The sequence below is a fragment of the Labrus mixtus genome, chromosome 1, assembly GCF_963584025.1.
Source record: "Labrus mixtus chromosome 1, fLabMix1.1, whole genome shotgun sequence".
Lineage (NCBI taxonomy): Eukaryota > Metazoa > Chordata > Actinopteri > Labriformes > Labridae > Labrus > Labrus mixtus.
In genome coordinates this window covers 11,965,788-11,981,946 of record NC_083612.1, presented here as the reverse complement: position 1 = coordinate 11,981,946, position 16,159 = coordinate 11,965,788, and the positions used below count along the sequence as shown (strand labels likewise).

The 16,159-nt window shown below is 39.7% G+C and overlaps 1 protein-coding gene across 5 annotated transcripts; it reads left to right on the top strand.

The window, feature by feature from the left end:
- Nucleotides 1–469: 469 nt before the first annotated feature.
- nr1h3 (nuclear receptor subfamily 1, group H, member 3) lies at nucleotides 470–16,131 on the top strand. 5 transcript variants are annotated; one of them, XM_061065179.1, is made up of 11 exons: nucleotides 470–654; nucleotides 3,467–3,668; nucleotides 6,434–6,516; nucleotides 6,815–7,057; nucleotides 9,096–9,362; nucleotides 9,531–9,736; nucleotides 10,678–10,857; nucleotides 11,205–11,304; nucleotides 11,705–11,818; nucleotides 11,996–12,090; nucleotides 12,963–16,131. In XM_061065179.1, the coding sequence occupies exons 3-11, from the start codon at nucleotides 6,474–6,476 to the stop codon at nucleotides 13,107–13,109; spliced, it is 1,395 nt and encodes a 464-aa protein (XP_060921162.1). In that variant the 5' UTR covers nucleotides 470–654; nucleotides 3,467–3,668; nucleotides 6,434–6,473; the 3' UTR covers nucleotides 13,110–16,131. The 5 variants fall into 5 exon arrangements, with proteins under 5 accessions (XP_060921162.1, XP_060921170.1, XP_060921188.1 ...); XM_061065187.1 differs by having other exon boundaries at nucleotides 3,467–3,673; XM_061065205.1 differs by having other exon boundaries at nucleotides 3,463–3,668.
- The last annotated feature ends 28 nt before the right edge of the window (nucleotides 16,132–16,159 follow it).

Genomic DNA, 16,159 nt, shown 5'->3' with positions numbered 1-16,159 from the left:
TGGGTTAAAAACACCCAGTATCCTGTCAGACAGACACTGGCTTAAAAACACCCAGGCTCCTCTCAGACTGAACACTGGGTTAAAAACACACAGGCTCCTCTCAGACTGAACACTGGGTTAAAAACACACAGGCTCCTCTCAGACTGAACACTGGGTTAAAAACACCCAATTGCCTTTCAGACTGAACACTGGGTTAAAAACACCCAGGCTCCTCTCAGACTGAACACTGGGTTAAAAACACACAGGTTTCTGTCAGACTAAACCCTGGGTTAAAAACACACAGGTTCCTGTCAGACTGAACACTGGGTTAAAAACACCCAGTATCCTGTCAGACAGACACTGGCTTAAAAACACCCAGGCTCCTCTCAGACTGAACACTGGGTTAAAAACACCAATTGCCTCTCAGACTGAACACTGGGTTAAAAACACACAGTATCCTGTCAGACTGAACACTGGGTTAAAAACACACAGGCTCCTCTCAGCCTGATGAAATGTGTCTGAGCTTCCCGGCCCGCTGGTCACATGATATAACTCTGCTCACTGCCGAGCTAACCTGCTAGCTTCATGTCAAAGCCGCTGTCAACAGCTACACACGGACGGAGGAGCCGACCATAACTTGCGAGTTTGTCACAAACCCGTGGAGTCTCTTGGCAAGTAAAGCCTTTTTTTTTGTTGTCTTTTGTCATGTTTTTGTTGTGAAAACGAGCTAAGCTAGTTAAGTTGAAGTTGTTGGAAGGGAGTTCCTGTCGAGTGCGGGGGTGTTAAGCTAACGATATTGGCCTTGTTTGGTTTGGACTATGAAGCTAATCTCACCTAAAAAAGCCTTTTGTTTATTCCTTCAATGCGCAGTGTTTGAACTAATTGAGGTTCAAGGCGTGTTTACATTGAGATACAGTCGATGTTTTGCTAATGTTTACGTCATTAGGTGGCTATATTTCTATGAAAGCTACCAGACTGTGATGCAGGTTAACCAGCCTAGTACTAACTTTGACAATGTTCAAAACAAGTCTGTGGTCAAAAAGTCATTTAGACAACAGGGTCGACATTAAAATAGTCAAACGCTTCATACGTTTCGAGTCGATGTGTTTACATAACACAAGTATTGCGAAACATTGGTAACAGTGGCACCATAAAGTGTGATAACTAACTATAAATAAATGTGCTAGTTAAGGTTTTATTGTATCTTTGACATTTGCTCACTATATCTGATATAAATGTGTGTGTGTGTGTTGAAAGAAGTTGCTACCGAAAAAAAAACCAATAGTCAAAATAATGAAAAACTTTCTATAAAGAGCACCAATCAGAGCATGGTACAAAGTGACTGATAAAAGCAAAACAATATGAGGTTAATTAAGATATTTGAATGGAAACAGAGATACCCTTGTCTCCTCACAGTAGTGGTTGAACTCATTTGCCTGATTGGTTCTTTGTCAGGGCGTGTGCAGACAGGCTCCACACATGTTGCACCTGTTGCCAGTTTTGGACGAGATCTACATCAGTTTTGTTTTATTGTTTGTGACCCGACATAATCCCCAGAACAACCCCCACCCCCCACCCCCCAATGCAAACCTGAACAGAAGTGAAATCATCTGGGTGGGTCTGGGAGACATTGAGGTACTGAATGTACTTCTTCTTCTTCCATCAGGGTGTTGGTGGGAACTTTTCATTAATTGTGGCGCTCGTGCCTCCTGAAAGCACTGACTCTTTGCTTTCACTCAAAGTTGTTGCTGAGTGTGAATATCCATTTTTGCTTCACCAAAGGGAGTTACATCCGTTGGCAATCTGAGACCTTTAGAAAGGAATCTTTCCCACCCAGTCACACTGACTTTCTTTTTTACCCAAATCTTTGGTGTCCTGCAGCGGAGGTTTACATGATCACAGACTTCTCACCATCATTTTGTTACGTGAAACTGCCTTATTCAATGTTTCTATTGGGTTTAATTACCATTATATTGGTTTTTGAGGGGAGGAGACGATTCTAGATAATTCCGCTCTGGGGAAAGACCTTTCACTGAAGGAACCCTATTCAGAAACTAGCAGAGTTCCCATAAACAAGCCGCGCTAACATCAGCTGCACTTTCAGCTCAAGGCCCCTCTGGATTTGCTGTCTGCTGAAGCGTCAGAGAACACTATTTTTAAAAACTAGTGTAGCGCTGATTAATGGTATATTCTCTCCTTTCAGCTACCTCTTGCCGTCATCATGTAAAATTGAATGTTTTTGTTGCCCCTGCTCTGGACACATGTAGCAATTATACATCCACTGTGGCGGTACAGATGTTAACCGTCAATGGTGGCAGTGTAATGCGTGTCTGAAGGTTACTTTGTTGGAGCAGAAAAGAAAAACGTATTCCCTTTTTAAAAACATTGTTTGGCTCATGAAACCTTTTTATGTTATCAGAAAAGTCAAGCAGGAATATGATCTTATCTGAAGTCAATGTTTAGAAATAATCTCACCACAGTAGTTATATTTACACTTCCATGTTCAAAATCTTAGTCAAATTTGTCTTGGCATCATCATACTAGTTGAATTATACAATAGTTTATCATGGGAAAAGGTAACAGCGTTTTAGCTAGTTGATGTGTTCAAGATGTGTTGAGCTGTTGAATGTTGTTGCCACTGCTGAGGCAGACTGAAAGATGTAGTGTACAGATGATGCCTGTGACATTAATGTAAGGTAGGTTTATTGAACGAGTTGTTGAACACAATCAAAGCTTTGATGTTGTGCGGTGTTATTGACTTTGTTGGTGCTGCCTATTTAATTTCCAGCAGTCTATGAAAACATGCAGATGGACAAAGGTGACTGGCTGATAAGACACAGGGGAACATTGGACTTGGACAGAGAGATAGCAGCGGGGATGACATGAGGTCAAAGGCAATGTAAAATCGTTTTTTTTTTATAGACACTGAGTCAAGATTCACCCATTAAGCTGGATACCTTTGATAACTGGACCTATTGTCTGTGTAAGTGATTGTGTGGCACAAGTAAAACAAGACCGCTGTGCTGACATGACCCTTGAGATCCTTACTCTTTTTCTGTTTTGGGTTTCTCAACATGAGAAGAAGACTTGTTTTTGGTTAGATGATTGACACATTTAAGGTAGGTGTAATATTGATGGTTTTTTTGGGTTATTTTTTATTTATACTCTGTGTGACATTTTATTGAAAAAAAAGGCTTGGAGCAGATGAAGCAGGTCTTTGCAGATTATGATGTAATGCATTGGACCACAAGACGGTTATATTTTGATAGACTATTTCGTTTTTACTCTCTGTTGAATGGGTCTGTTTAAGTAAAAAATTGGCTGCTTAAAAAGTCAAAGAGGAAAAGGCGAGAGCAGCGCAGGCCTGTGGGGATTGAAGAGCCTCGCACATGACCAATAGTAACCTCTTGTGTTCCCTCTTTCACCCTCTCTCCCTCCTCCCCTCTCTCTGTTTTCCCTCCTGTCTCCCATTGGGCATTGTAGAAAGGGACTCGTCTTCTCTCCTACTCACTCTCTTCAAGATATCGAGTCATTAGACTTCCGCCCCAATTAGCCTCAGGGGGTTTCGGCATCTTCAAGAATCGTCAAGGAAAGCAAGTCCTCCATCAGCGCAGAGATATCGACAGACTGAGGTTGTGGACTCACATGGGCAAGATGGATGAGCGATAAATAAGACATCAACTTCAGAGGTAAGGTCAGTCCAACACTATGCCTGTCACAGAATCACTTTTGCATTTTAATTTCACTTAAAAAGGGTCTTCTTGTTACAATGTCGAGTGTAGAGAGTAGAAAATTATCTGCTACCCTTTATGAATCCCGTCAGTTTGTTGTTCTTTTTTTTCCCAGAAGTATTGGGGCATTACCCAGTTGAAGCTGCACCAAGTCTCATGTTAGTGTAATACTTGTCAATACTTAATAAAAGCCAGCATTTTAAAATTCATTGTTACCTCCTGAGTGAAAGCTTTTATCTTTGGCTGCTGCAACAATAACCACTTTACTGGTTATTCAGAATCTTATCAGTGGTGCTCGGAAAATGACTTCCCTTTCCACTATAGGGGCTTTTGATGTGTTCAGTTTTATTACGGGCTTTCCTCTCACTCTCTCACAAGCAGACACCTTACATCAGCGTTCGATTTCCAGGGGTTGACAGAACAGTTAATGATTCAAGTAAAAGTAATTTATTACATTTTCTTGGACTAAATAGTGGCATCACAAACACATTCATAATAAATACTTTGTGTCAGTAGATCGATTGGTTTGGGTCAGTATATGAATTCATAATGAATGTTTCATGAACATTAATACAAAGTCAAAACATGAATCCAGATCTTCATCTTTGAGGCGATCTATATTTTAAAAGTCCAATTTTAAGTCTGTATCTCTATTTTCATCACACCTTCAAGCACCAGGTAGTCGGTGGCAAGCAGCCAAGCAAAAGCCTCGCGTTGGAATAAATGAGTAGAGTGGATATGTTTTAGATCATGGAGATAAGATGGGTGGACGGACAAATCCCTTACTTCTTATACAATGGCATTGTGATATAGAATACTCAGGAAACACAACACAATAACTTTGCCTTCTAAAAAAAGAAACACCACGTTGACCTTTTGTGCTACTATAAGTTTTTGCTCTTAAACATGAGAAATCTGTGACTTACACAGTGGACGTAAGGAACCTGTTATTGAAAAAGAAAACATTGTTCTTACTTAAAATGTCAGGAAGCGTTCAGTACAAATATTTTCACATCAGATGAAATGTAAGCGAGTTGATGCAGAGTACGAGATAAAATATGGAAACTGTTTTTCATTGTGACAGTGTGGAAGATGGTCTGAAAAAAATAGCAAAACACAAAAATTCAAAATAACCAGCAATAGATTTTTAAATGTATAACGAGTAGGCAGCACAGGGCTTCTTTTAAAAAAAATAATTTTCCAAATCATGCAGGAGTGCTGGCCCTGTCTCTATCAGGGTGATTATCACTTCCTGTGAACCAGGTACTAATAACAAGAGCCAGGTGGGAAGCTCATTCAGATTTTTACACCCTGACATTTGGAGAGCACGGCTGTATTGGGCAGAGACACTGTCGATAACATTTTGACATTAGGCTAAGCTTATCTCAGAGAGATCAAGAAAAATAATGAACAAGACTAAACTTAAAAATTAGGAGCTCATCAGTACATTGGAGAGTTTAAAGCCTGAAAAGCAACACAGGGACTGTTTTTTCCTCTTGATGTGCCATGTAGTCTAAATTATTGTGGCTTTGAGTGGAGTGTTTTTTAAAGCATGAAATGACATAAATCTAACAGCTGTCAGAGATATTTCTATTTTGTTTATATTGATGTATAGTCTCTCTGGTTTTATCAGACCCATGTAGTCTGAATGCCAAATCAGTGACCAGGACTGCTTCATAGAATAATATAATATGTATAAATGTGAGTTACCTTAACTTGTAAAGCATCTGTTCATGTAGTTCAACCAATGTATTTATATTAAAGAGGGTAGACTTAACATCAGAAAATCCCCTGATAGAAGCATCGTTCTGTTATACATCACTACACCCAATTCATAAAATAGAAGTCTTTAGTACAGTGCTGTCATATTTTTCATAATAAACTTTCACATTTTTTGAGTTTTAATTTATTTTTTAAATTTAACTTTGCCTCGCGAGAAATGACAGCAACGATATATATTTTTAAACTGGGTGTTCTTGTATGCATGCCAGTTAAAAATATCCAGAAATCATGCATGTGCGTCTGCTGAATCAGTTTCCTGAAATGCGTCCTTATGGGGCGCATGACAAACTTTCACTTCTGCTTTCACTGCCAGTTGGCTTTTCTGCACACGCCTGTGCGGCAACTTCTGAGCTGGTTTCAAGTTTAGTCGTATCAAAGATCTTTCTAAGAACTAAACCACGCTGCTGCAGGAGAACATAGTTATTGCCCTTTCACTGTTGTAACCTAACCACGCCCTGGTTTCTATATCTCTACAGGCTACAGCAGGTTAAAACACACTATGCATCTACATTAAGTGGTTTTAAATTCCTACCGTCTCTATCATAGGTAATCACACTCTATGTCTGTTAATGTTTATAATAACTGTAGTTACATAACCCAGAGAACTCAGGTCACAGAAGTTTCTTGTTACTGTAAAACAATTACCCCGTTGTTGACTTAATGCAAACAGAGCAAAAAGAGGTTTATGTCATTCTTAAGTCACTTGTCCCGATCTGAGAGTAGAGCAGGACATTTTCAGATTCATGATTGAGTTTCTGGTTTAAAGTTTTGTGTTAGACAGTCGGCCCTTTTCAATCCAAAGAAGCGATTATGGAGCCAGAGCTTCCTGGAGATGGGGTGTGCAACAGAAGGATTGCCTTCAGGGGATTTGACTTTTTTTCTTGATGCATTTCCTAGATAATTAGCCATGATAATGGATTATGATTGTTTTTTAACCACAGGTACACGTTGATTTCGTAATGACAAGCTGCTGTGCAGAAGATGTCCACGCTGTCTGTGACTGATATCCCAGATGTTGGTCATGGTAAGAAGAGTCCTTTATGTCAAATCTAAGAGAACAGGGTTCTGTTCTCAAAGCACATGTTTTAGTCTGTCCTTCCTAAAAATACACAAAAATATGTTTTTTAAGCAGATACCAATATTTGAGATCCACAAAGGTATAAAATACTCAGTCAGTATTCATGTATGTGACTGTGTTTCTCTGTTGCATGTGAGCTATTGGCTACAGAGACGTCAACATTTATTCTGGACACCTGTCACAATGATGGAAGGTTTTTGGGTTTTGTTTTTGAATCCGAATGTGTTTTTGTGTCCTCTGTCAGATGAGAGTAAGGTGTTTGACAGGGCCTCTGAGCTGCAGCTGGACTGCCTGGTTGAGGAGAGCAGTGGAAGCACCACAATGAAGCACGAAGGCCTGCTGTCGCTGGCTGACCTCCCGCAGCCAGATGACTTCTCTGCCCCCCCTCATAACGGCCCTGCACTGACTGAGATGAGCAGCCCTCTGCTGGTCGACCCCAGTGACATCAAGCCAGAACCAGCTGCAGGTGACACATCTGCAAGCATAGGTAGGTGAAAAGTTCTTAAAAGCTGCAGGACACAACTTTCATGTTTTTGTCCAAGAAACATTTGAGTCTCGTTTTGTTAAAGAAAAAATAGATTTAACAATGTATATAAACTAAACTCTAATATATACTGTATGTATATCACACAGCCTTTTAGGAGGGAGTGGCCAGTTGTCAAAGTAGTGACTAAAGCAAAATCTTGTTACTTTAGTCGCTACCGTTTGTCTTTGTTAAGGGGAAAAACAAGTGTACAAGTGTTTTCTGAGAATGAAAAAAACACATCAAGTGACAGGCCTTGATTGAGGCTAGATGACTTTTATGACGTCATTTCCTTCTCATTTTTGGTCAGGGTGCATTAAAGATGGTGATCTTAGCTTTGTGTGTTACTGACATGTCTCTACAAGTATGCATGTGTGCATCTTCGACTTGTTTTACAACTCCCAGAGACGAGAATAACCAGTATTTAATTCTGTTAACTTCCTCCTAGTCTCAGGCATGCATTATTCCACGTTTCAGCCCCTTTGAGGTCACAACTGTTGACATGTGTGCAGAAGTTTAAATTTAAATTTAGAGAATTCATTTACATAGTAACAAACCCTTAAGCTGTTTAGCCAGTGCTTGAGTTACAATAATACTGTAACTGTACGGTAAAATACTGTAGCTACCGTAACAACCCGACACATTTTGAAACAGGATGTAGCGCCATAATTAGAGTTCTGAACCTGACAGCTGCTTTGCACTTTCTTTCTGAGAGCTTTCTTATAGTTTTTATGATGCAATTCTGTTTTTTTCATTGTGATTTTCATGTTTGTCTTTACATTAATCATACATTTTTACAGTCTGTCTGTATGTGCTGCCTATGAAGAGCTGCTAAACTGTTTTTCGTTGTTTATATAGCAATGACAATAAATATATATTCTATACTAATTCAATGTATACAACCAATTACACATATCTGAAAATGTTATTTGGAAGTTAAGCAAACTTGAATAAACGGTTGGAGTGCCTTTAAAATGCCTTCATGATCATGGATAAAGATAAACTTTATTGATCCCGCGTGGGGGAAATTTGTGCATTACAGCAGCTCCAGAAAACAGGGGACGGGAATATAATTCTTAAAAATAAAAATAGAAGTTAAAATCAAATCAAACATATTTACATTCAGTTAAATAAAAAAATACAATAATGTAAAGTTACACAGTAACTACAAAAAGGGTTTTGTTCTTAAAAAACACACACACAGTGTGTAGCATGAGGTGGTGATGCTGTTAAAGAGTCTGATTAAACAGTCTGACTGCAGATGGGATGAACGACCTGCGGTAGCGCTCTGTCTTGCAGGGCGGGTGTCTCAGTCTGCTGCTGAAGGAGCTGCTCAGGGCTCATGGACGGACAATTAAGGCAAAAACATTCCATTAGATTTCACGTGTGATTTTAAAGTCTTTGCATATTCCTACCCAAAGAGCAGGAGTAAGAGGCATGAGTAAAAAGCAGGAGTAAGAGGCAGAAGTAAAAAGCATGAGTAAGAGGCAGGAGTAAAAAGCATGAGTAAGAGGCAGGTGTAAAAAGCATGAGTAAGAGGCAGGAGTAAAAAGCATGAGTAAGAGGCAGGAGTAAAAAGCATGAGTAAAAAGCAGGAGTAAGAGGCAGGAGTAAGAGGCAGGAGTAAGAGGCAGGAGTAAGAGGCAGGAGTAAAAAGCAGGAGTAAGAGGCAGGAGTAAGCAGTCCTACCTTTTACATTGAAGCTTTGTTTTTCTTAGTAGATAGTCTAGACTTGTGGGACTTCAGTGTGCGCTTGACTCATACATTTGCATTGTTTATCTTGCATAATGTGCTTCCATATTTTGCATACAGATTTGTCTCTACCATAGCTCTGTTTAGACAAGAGGATCTGAGATGCAAACATTTTCTTTAATCATCTGAAGGAAGAAAGGCAGACATTGTCTAACCTCCAGCACACATTGAATACTTCCTGTGTGTGACTTTTTACCCCAGAGAATTTCTTTGACAGTGTGGTATTCATTTTAATTTCTTGTGTGTTCAGATGGTCAGCCGGTGAAGAGAAAGAAGGGACCTGCTCCAAAGATGCTTGGCAATGAGGTGTGCAGTGTATGCGGTGACAAGGCCTCTGGTTTCCACTACAATGTGTTGAGCTGTGAGGGCTGCAAGGGCTTCTTTCGACGCAGCGTCATTAAAAGTGCCCAGTACTCCTGCAAAAACAACGGACGCTGTGAAATGGACATGTATATGCGCCGCAAGTGCCAGCAGTGCCGCCTGCGCAAGTGTCGGGAAGCAGGCATGCTGGAGCAGTGTGAGTGTCTGTGTGCCAGATGAGTCAGAGATACAGAAACTTCAGATCCCACTGCATATTTTGGTTTGTGGGTTTGCAGCCAGAGTGAAAATCACAGAGAGAACAAGCAACATTTGAAGTCAGGGGATTGTACTTTTGTCAATATGTGCCTCCCTTTTTGACCTTTAGGTGTGCTCTCTGAGGAACAAATCCGACTGAAGAAGATGAAGAAGCAGCAGGAGGAGGAAACGGCCCGCACGTCCACAGTGGTCACCCCCACCCCACTGCAGGAAACAGCTGCACTGGATCCACAGCAGCAGGAGATGATCGAGAAGTTGGTGGCCATGCAGAAGCAATGCAACAAGAGATCTTTCCTTGACCGACCTAAAGTGACAGTAAGTCAACATCTCGGATAGATTTGGGTGGATTTTAAGCAGTTTGTTGTGTTTCATGTAATATTGACCACGTGGTGAACATTGTGTTTTTTTATATTTTTCTGGCAATTTTAATACGTTTTTGGAGGGAGTGAGGTGAACACTCACACACGAGTCAACAAGTGCACTGTGGTTTATTTTTTCTGACCAAACAGCTGCCAAGCACTCCTTGTAACACCTACCTGTTTCTAGATTTAGTTGACATACTTCAGTATATTTAAACTTTAAATTTGTTTGTGGAAGTAACAAAACATTGAGACTATAAATATGGGACAACACAATTTGACATCAATAACGGCAGTAACGGGTTATGATTTAGGTTACATATGTTGAGTGAATGGGGGGGGAGTTCTGCAGAATATGACAGCTTTAGAGGAACACAGAGGATTTTCTGGCACAACTTCACCAACGACCAAGGTGCATGAAGAGTGAAAGGCTTGAAGAGGTCATAAAGATCCAGCAACACTTGTAGTACGAAGATCAACTTCATTAACCAATTTGACCTACCGGTAATTCGGTCTAATTTGTTAATAAAGTTTCAGAAGAAAATAAAGTTTCCAGACAGCCTTAGACAGCAAATTAGTTTAGCAGTCTGTTAATTCTGGAGTTGACTAGCGAGGGTGATGACGTTTTATAATTCAGTCGGTGAGTCACACAGATTCCTAGAAGTTGCTTGTGTGAATCTTGAATAGGTATGTATGAAGACTTGTTGAGTTTGACCATGTTATTAAAATGTGACTGAGGGTCATCTGTGGTCAATAATTGGTCAAAGCAGACTTCTTTTTAGTGCCACTGCTGTTAATGTCTAACCTGAAATTAGCTGTTGAATTTTAAAGGGGATTTTTTTCTTTACTCCACGCTAAACAATTCATTAATTTTTACTTTGTGTGTGTATCCAACAGCCGTGGCCACAGAGTCAGGACTTGCAGAATCGAGAAGTACGTCAGCAGAGGTTCGCCCACTTCACTGAGCTTGCAATTATGTCGGTTCAGGAGATAGTGGATTTTGCAAAGCAGCTTCCTGGTTTCCTGGAGCTCACAAGGGAGGACCAGATCGCTCTACTGAAGACATCTACCATTGAGGTTTGTCATGGTTTATCATGGGACTCTTTTTTTTTTTTCTCAGTTTGAAAAGTTTGTTTTACTTTGAAAGCCAGCCTTTGTAGCTGTACATAATTGGTTTCATGGCAACGCTTTTTTAGAGATGTTTCAAGTGAGCGGCAGAAGAAAGAACAGCAGAAACATTGTCATGTATGGTAGCAAGCTCTTAAGTCTTTGCAGTTAAAAATCCGCAACAGTAGATAAAGGGTAGACTTTCCTCTACAAAGCACAACTTTTGGGTTCAATATTTTGATTCCTGCAAATCTTGAACACTAAGTCAATATCTGCATATAATATTTAGCTCATTAAAATGTGTTTGTCTTCCTCAGATTATGCTGCTCGAGACATCTCGGCGGTACAACCCTACTATCGACAGCATAACATTTCTGAAGGATTTCAGCTATAATAAGGAGGATTTCGCCAAAGCAGGTGCACATACTGCATTAAGTCTGTTGAATATTATAGAATATATGAATATTGTGGATCACTTCAGCTGATTGCTTGCATTGCATCTGTCTTACATGCTGTTTTAAAACAAAATAAGTTTTCTTGTAAGTTCTTTTATCCAATGTAAATGGCCTTTTTGTTCATACCCAAACATGGCCAAGCTGTACACTTACTCATGAGTGCTGTATGTAGATTGCACAAAGGGTTATGTTTGTTATGTAACTTGCATATAGAAAGAATCCTTGGTTGTGTTGCCCCACTGCTTTCGATAATTATATACCCTCTGCTAAGGAATAACCTAAAGCCTACAGTGTTATTGCATCACATTTCCTTCTTTAAAGAGACATTCTGTTTCCCTGTCTCTCAACTCTCACCTCCTCAGGGCTTCAATTCGAGTTCATTAACCCCATTTTTGAGTTCTCAAAAGGAATGAATGACTTGCATTTGGACGAGGCGGAATATGCCCTGCTCATTGCCATCAACATCTTTTCTGCAGGTCAGAATTCTTATCTGAAATCTGAATATTAAACTATAGTTCTAAGTCAAATGTATTTAGAGCTAATGCTACCTCTGACAATTGTTCAAGGGAAGAATAACATGTTCCCAAAGCAAATCAAAAGTGTAATTACAGAGATCGACAAATGCCTTTTTGTTTTGTTGTGAAACTGTTTAGATCGGCCGAATGTGCAGGATCACGATCTGGTGGAAAGGTTGCAGCAGCCCTACGTGGACGCACTGCGATCCTACATCATGATAAAGAGACCAAATGTAAGTGCCCAGCTGTTCACATAATATCTACTCCTGTGACCCACAGAATGTGATCATGACCTGGCTGATGTCATCACAACAAGCACATTGGGTCACGGCTGAGGTTAGGTCCATTTTGTCCAGTGTGTGTCTGTGTGTGTGGTGGTGGGGGGAGGGGGGTTGCTGAAGGATAAATGGTCATTAGAAGCACTACTTTCACTGTAAACTACTATCTAATCTAATCTATGGACAATAACATGCATCCCTTACACAATCTCGTGTGTGAACAAAAGAGTGTTTTTAGTGGGAGGCTACGGCAGCTAAGCAGCAAAAAGGACAGATTTAAAAATACTTTTTTACCTACTGCAATTGCACTTTATAACGACTCCCCTTTAAGTAAGGACAGAAGACATTTCAACTTTTAAACTTTAGCCTGAGTTGCATATATCAAACTGTATTGTGGGCTCATGTTTTTTTGTATGGGTGGGATATGTATGTATATATGTGTTGTGTTGTGTGTTTGTATGTATGCTGGCAACACCTAAATTTCCCTGCTGGGATGAATAAAGTATATCTTATCTTATCTTAAATGTAGGCCAACTAAATCCGTCTCACTGTTTTTTACATTCACCTAAATATTTCTACTTTTTAGATTTATTTCAGCAATTCATCAAGTACAGATGTGGTGGATACGGTTAGGTGTTACTTGATGGTTGGCCGTTGGCTGTAGTCTTTGTGGTGTGTTCTTGTGCAACTTTTAGGCCAAGACGTGAGGCGACGCCACAGGCGGTCTTCGTCGCCACTAGTTCTTTGACGTCTGCTTGGTGTGTCAGGGCCTTAAACACTGTCTCTCCTCGTATTTAAATAAAATGTGGTTTCAATGTTTTCCTCAGGATCACTTGATGTTTCCTCGTATGCTGATGAAGCTGGTGAGCCTTCGTACACTGAGTAGTGTCCACTCGGAGCAGGTCTTTGCCCTTCGCCTCCAGGACAAGAAACTCCCCCCACTGCTCTCTGAAATCTGGGACGTCAATGAGTGACTGCAAACCTGACGTCCCAGTCTGTGTCTATCTGAAGCCTGAGACAGACCTGGCATCGAGCAAGAAAGAAAAGACTCCTTTCTGCCCATCTGGTCAGGGATTGGTTATGGCGTTTGAAATGTTTTTTTCTTTTTTGGTGGGAGGAGAGACTCTAACAGACTGCTGAATGGTTTGAGTTCATGAGGACAAACATGGACACCTAGTTTTCTTTGAGCCTTGTGTTGTTCTTTGACTTGATGCAGACATGATGTTGATATTGAATCCCAGCATCAGGCTCTCTAGCCAGCTATCTTTGATTTAATATCTGTTGAAAGTTGTGTCGATCTCTAGTGCAGTTCTGAACTCATCCTCTAATAATTAGAATCCAACTTCTGAGCAGGTCTTAGCTGTGGCTGCCTCAAACGCCAGATTTTTCAGCTGCACATTGAATTGAAATAGTGATTTCTGCAGTTGTGCAATAGGTGGAAGTAATAGCAGCACTAAGCATGGGCAGACCCAGAGCTGCTGTTCACTTTATTGATGTTTGAGTAAAATGGTAGACCATCTGGTTGGTATTGTGCATTAGGATATGGCTTGTGTTTGTTTTGGAGTAAGCGCAGAAATCGGTGGGTTGGTGTAGTCGCTCAGGTAAAGTCATGTGAAGTAGACCTCTGGAAACCTGGGGCTTCTTTAATTTCTTTTTGATTAGTTTTATTCCAAGTGCATAAGGGACCCTTTTGGTCATTTGTAGATGCCCATTAACTTTCATGTAAAATTGTATATTTATTTTCACGAGCAGAATGTGTAGACTCACACATGTAAAGTATCCTTAAGATTGCACAATCACATACTAATGCACAAGAAAGCCCCCCCCCCCCCCCCCCCCGATTGAGCACCAGTACCTAAAAATAATTGGTATTTGTGTATCTCCATATTCCACAAAAAGATGAAATGTTCTGAAAAGGTCAAGTTAACATCTTAATGTCAATGTTTAAAAAAAAAAAAAAAAAAAAACTGACAAAGTTGTATCCAGAGATCAAACTAGAAAGAATTCCCTCTATTAACATGTGTTTGTCTTTATGTTCATGTAAGGTGTATGTTTATTCATTTCATAACAAAGCAGTGCAGTTACTCACATATTCTGATGTGTTTTTATTCCACAAGAGTTTAGAGGAGAGAAATGTAAAAACATTGCGCAACATAGAAAATTTCACAGTCTTTATTTTTGATAATATACTGTAACAATAAACATGAGCTGAACTTCAGATGGAAAACTAGGTTAACTGAACGGTCTACCACAGTCTTTGAGTATGTTTCTCAAACAGGTATTCAACACCAACGGCTTTAACTGGTCCGACTCTGGAAAGCCTCGCTACAAACTGCACCAAAATCAACTTCAACAGGAAGCGGAGGACGACAAGAAACGAGTAGAAATATTAATAAAGTCTATGACTACAGAGATGCTGTGTTTTCCATGAATTCTCCTGTGCAGTGTAAACTTGAAATACGTAACAGATGATAAAGGAATGTCAATGCAAATCCATCACTGTGCAGCCTGTTTCTGACCGTTAGACTGTCATTATGTTGGATGTTAAATGATGTCGCCCACGACCTAACACACAAGTGGTTAAAACAATTTAGCTTGTCATCCCTGGTGTGAGGCACTGTGATGCTTTTCACCGTTTTCCACAAAATGTACCACAACGCCCCCTTATTTTATCAACAATTGAAAGTGAAGAAGTTGTGCAAATATTACAGAACTCACAAGTACAACAACTTCTTTATCACATTCAGTAAGCTGTAATTAGGATGTCATTTAGGGAGTTAATGGCCTAGTAGTTGTATAATATAGTTGTACACAATAAGGCATTATTGGTTGTTTTATATTGACAAATAAAATCCAATTTGTAACTTAAATGCATGCTTACAAGTAACTAGAGAAGTGTAATTATAAAGAAATAACTAACCCCTGACCATTGCACAGGAACATTTTAAGTGCCATACAGTACATCTGTGATGTGTAACAGAGAATTGAATCTGTGATGGTCTTGATTAAATCGCTAAATGAAGCAGTAGACCAGAATTCCCTGCATCAGCATATTGACTCTTAACGTCTGTCCTCGCACACACCATAAGATAAAATATTGTAAATGGACAAACACAGCTCCACCTGTTGGTTGTTTGAATTAAAATGGATGTTTTTCCTCCACAGTCTTCCTTGTGGTAACAGTGACACAGTGTGTTCTTGAGACTGCAGAATCATCACAGAAACAACAGCATCCGGGCTGTTTTTCTTCCTCTTCCTGCAACAGTTACTTAAAGAAAACACCTGAAAAAAAACAAAAACAGAGGCTACAGAGAAGGAAGTGCAGTCCAGTTACACAACACAAGAGGATGCACTCTGGTCTTTAGCCACCTGTTGCCTTCCCTCTCCAGATTTCAGTTTTTATTGAGGCATTTGAAAAGAGTGTTTTCTTTTTATTGATTTCCCTCCATCTTTCTAACCCTCGTGTTTAATGGTTTTCTGTTTGAATAATTGATCGATATTAAAGAAGCAGATAAATGGAGGTCTGCGCTGTATTTTGAAAACTTGTGATTTGATTCTGTTGGCAATGCAAAGCTTTCTTTTAAACCATTTTAAGATTAAATGTGAGGTTTGAGTGATTTGTTTTAAGTATCCACAGCCAAACATTTACCTCGTTTAAATTGCACTTCATTTTAAAGATTAAATTACTTACAAGTGGAATTCCTTTATTTTTTTTGTGTGCTTTGCTCTGATCAAAAGAGCCAAAATCATCAATGTCGGCTCTTTAAGCATACATGTCATGTCCGTGCTCGAGGTTAATTGTACTGTACATACTTTGTCATCTCTGATCTCTTTGTATTCCTGTCCGCAAAGGGTGAACATGTAAACTTACAGTTGTATAGAAATGCAAACCTATTTTAATACTCGTTACTTCTTCTGTTTTGTATGAACTGTGTAAATTAAAACTAAGCTGTAGTGCTGATACGCTTGGAATCAAAATAAATTGTTTGCCTGTCAGATTGTAGACATGATGCTTGAGGATTAA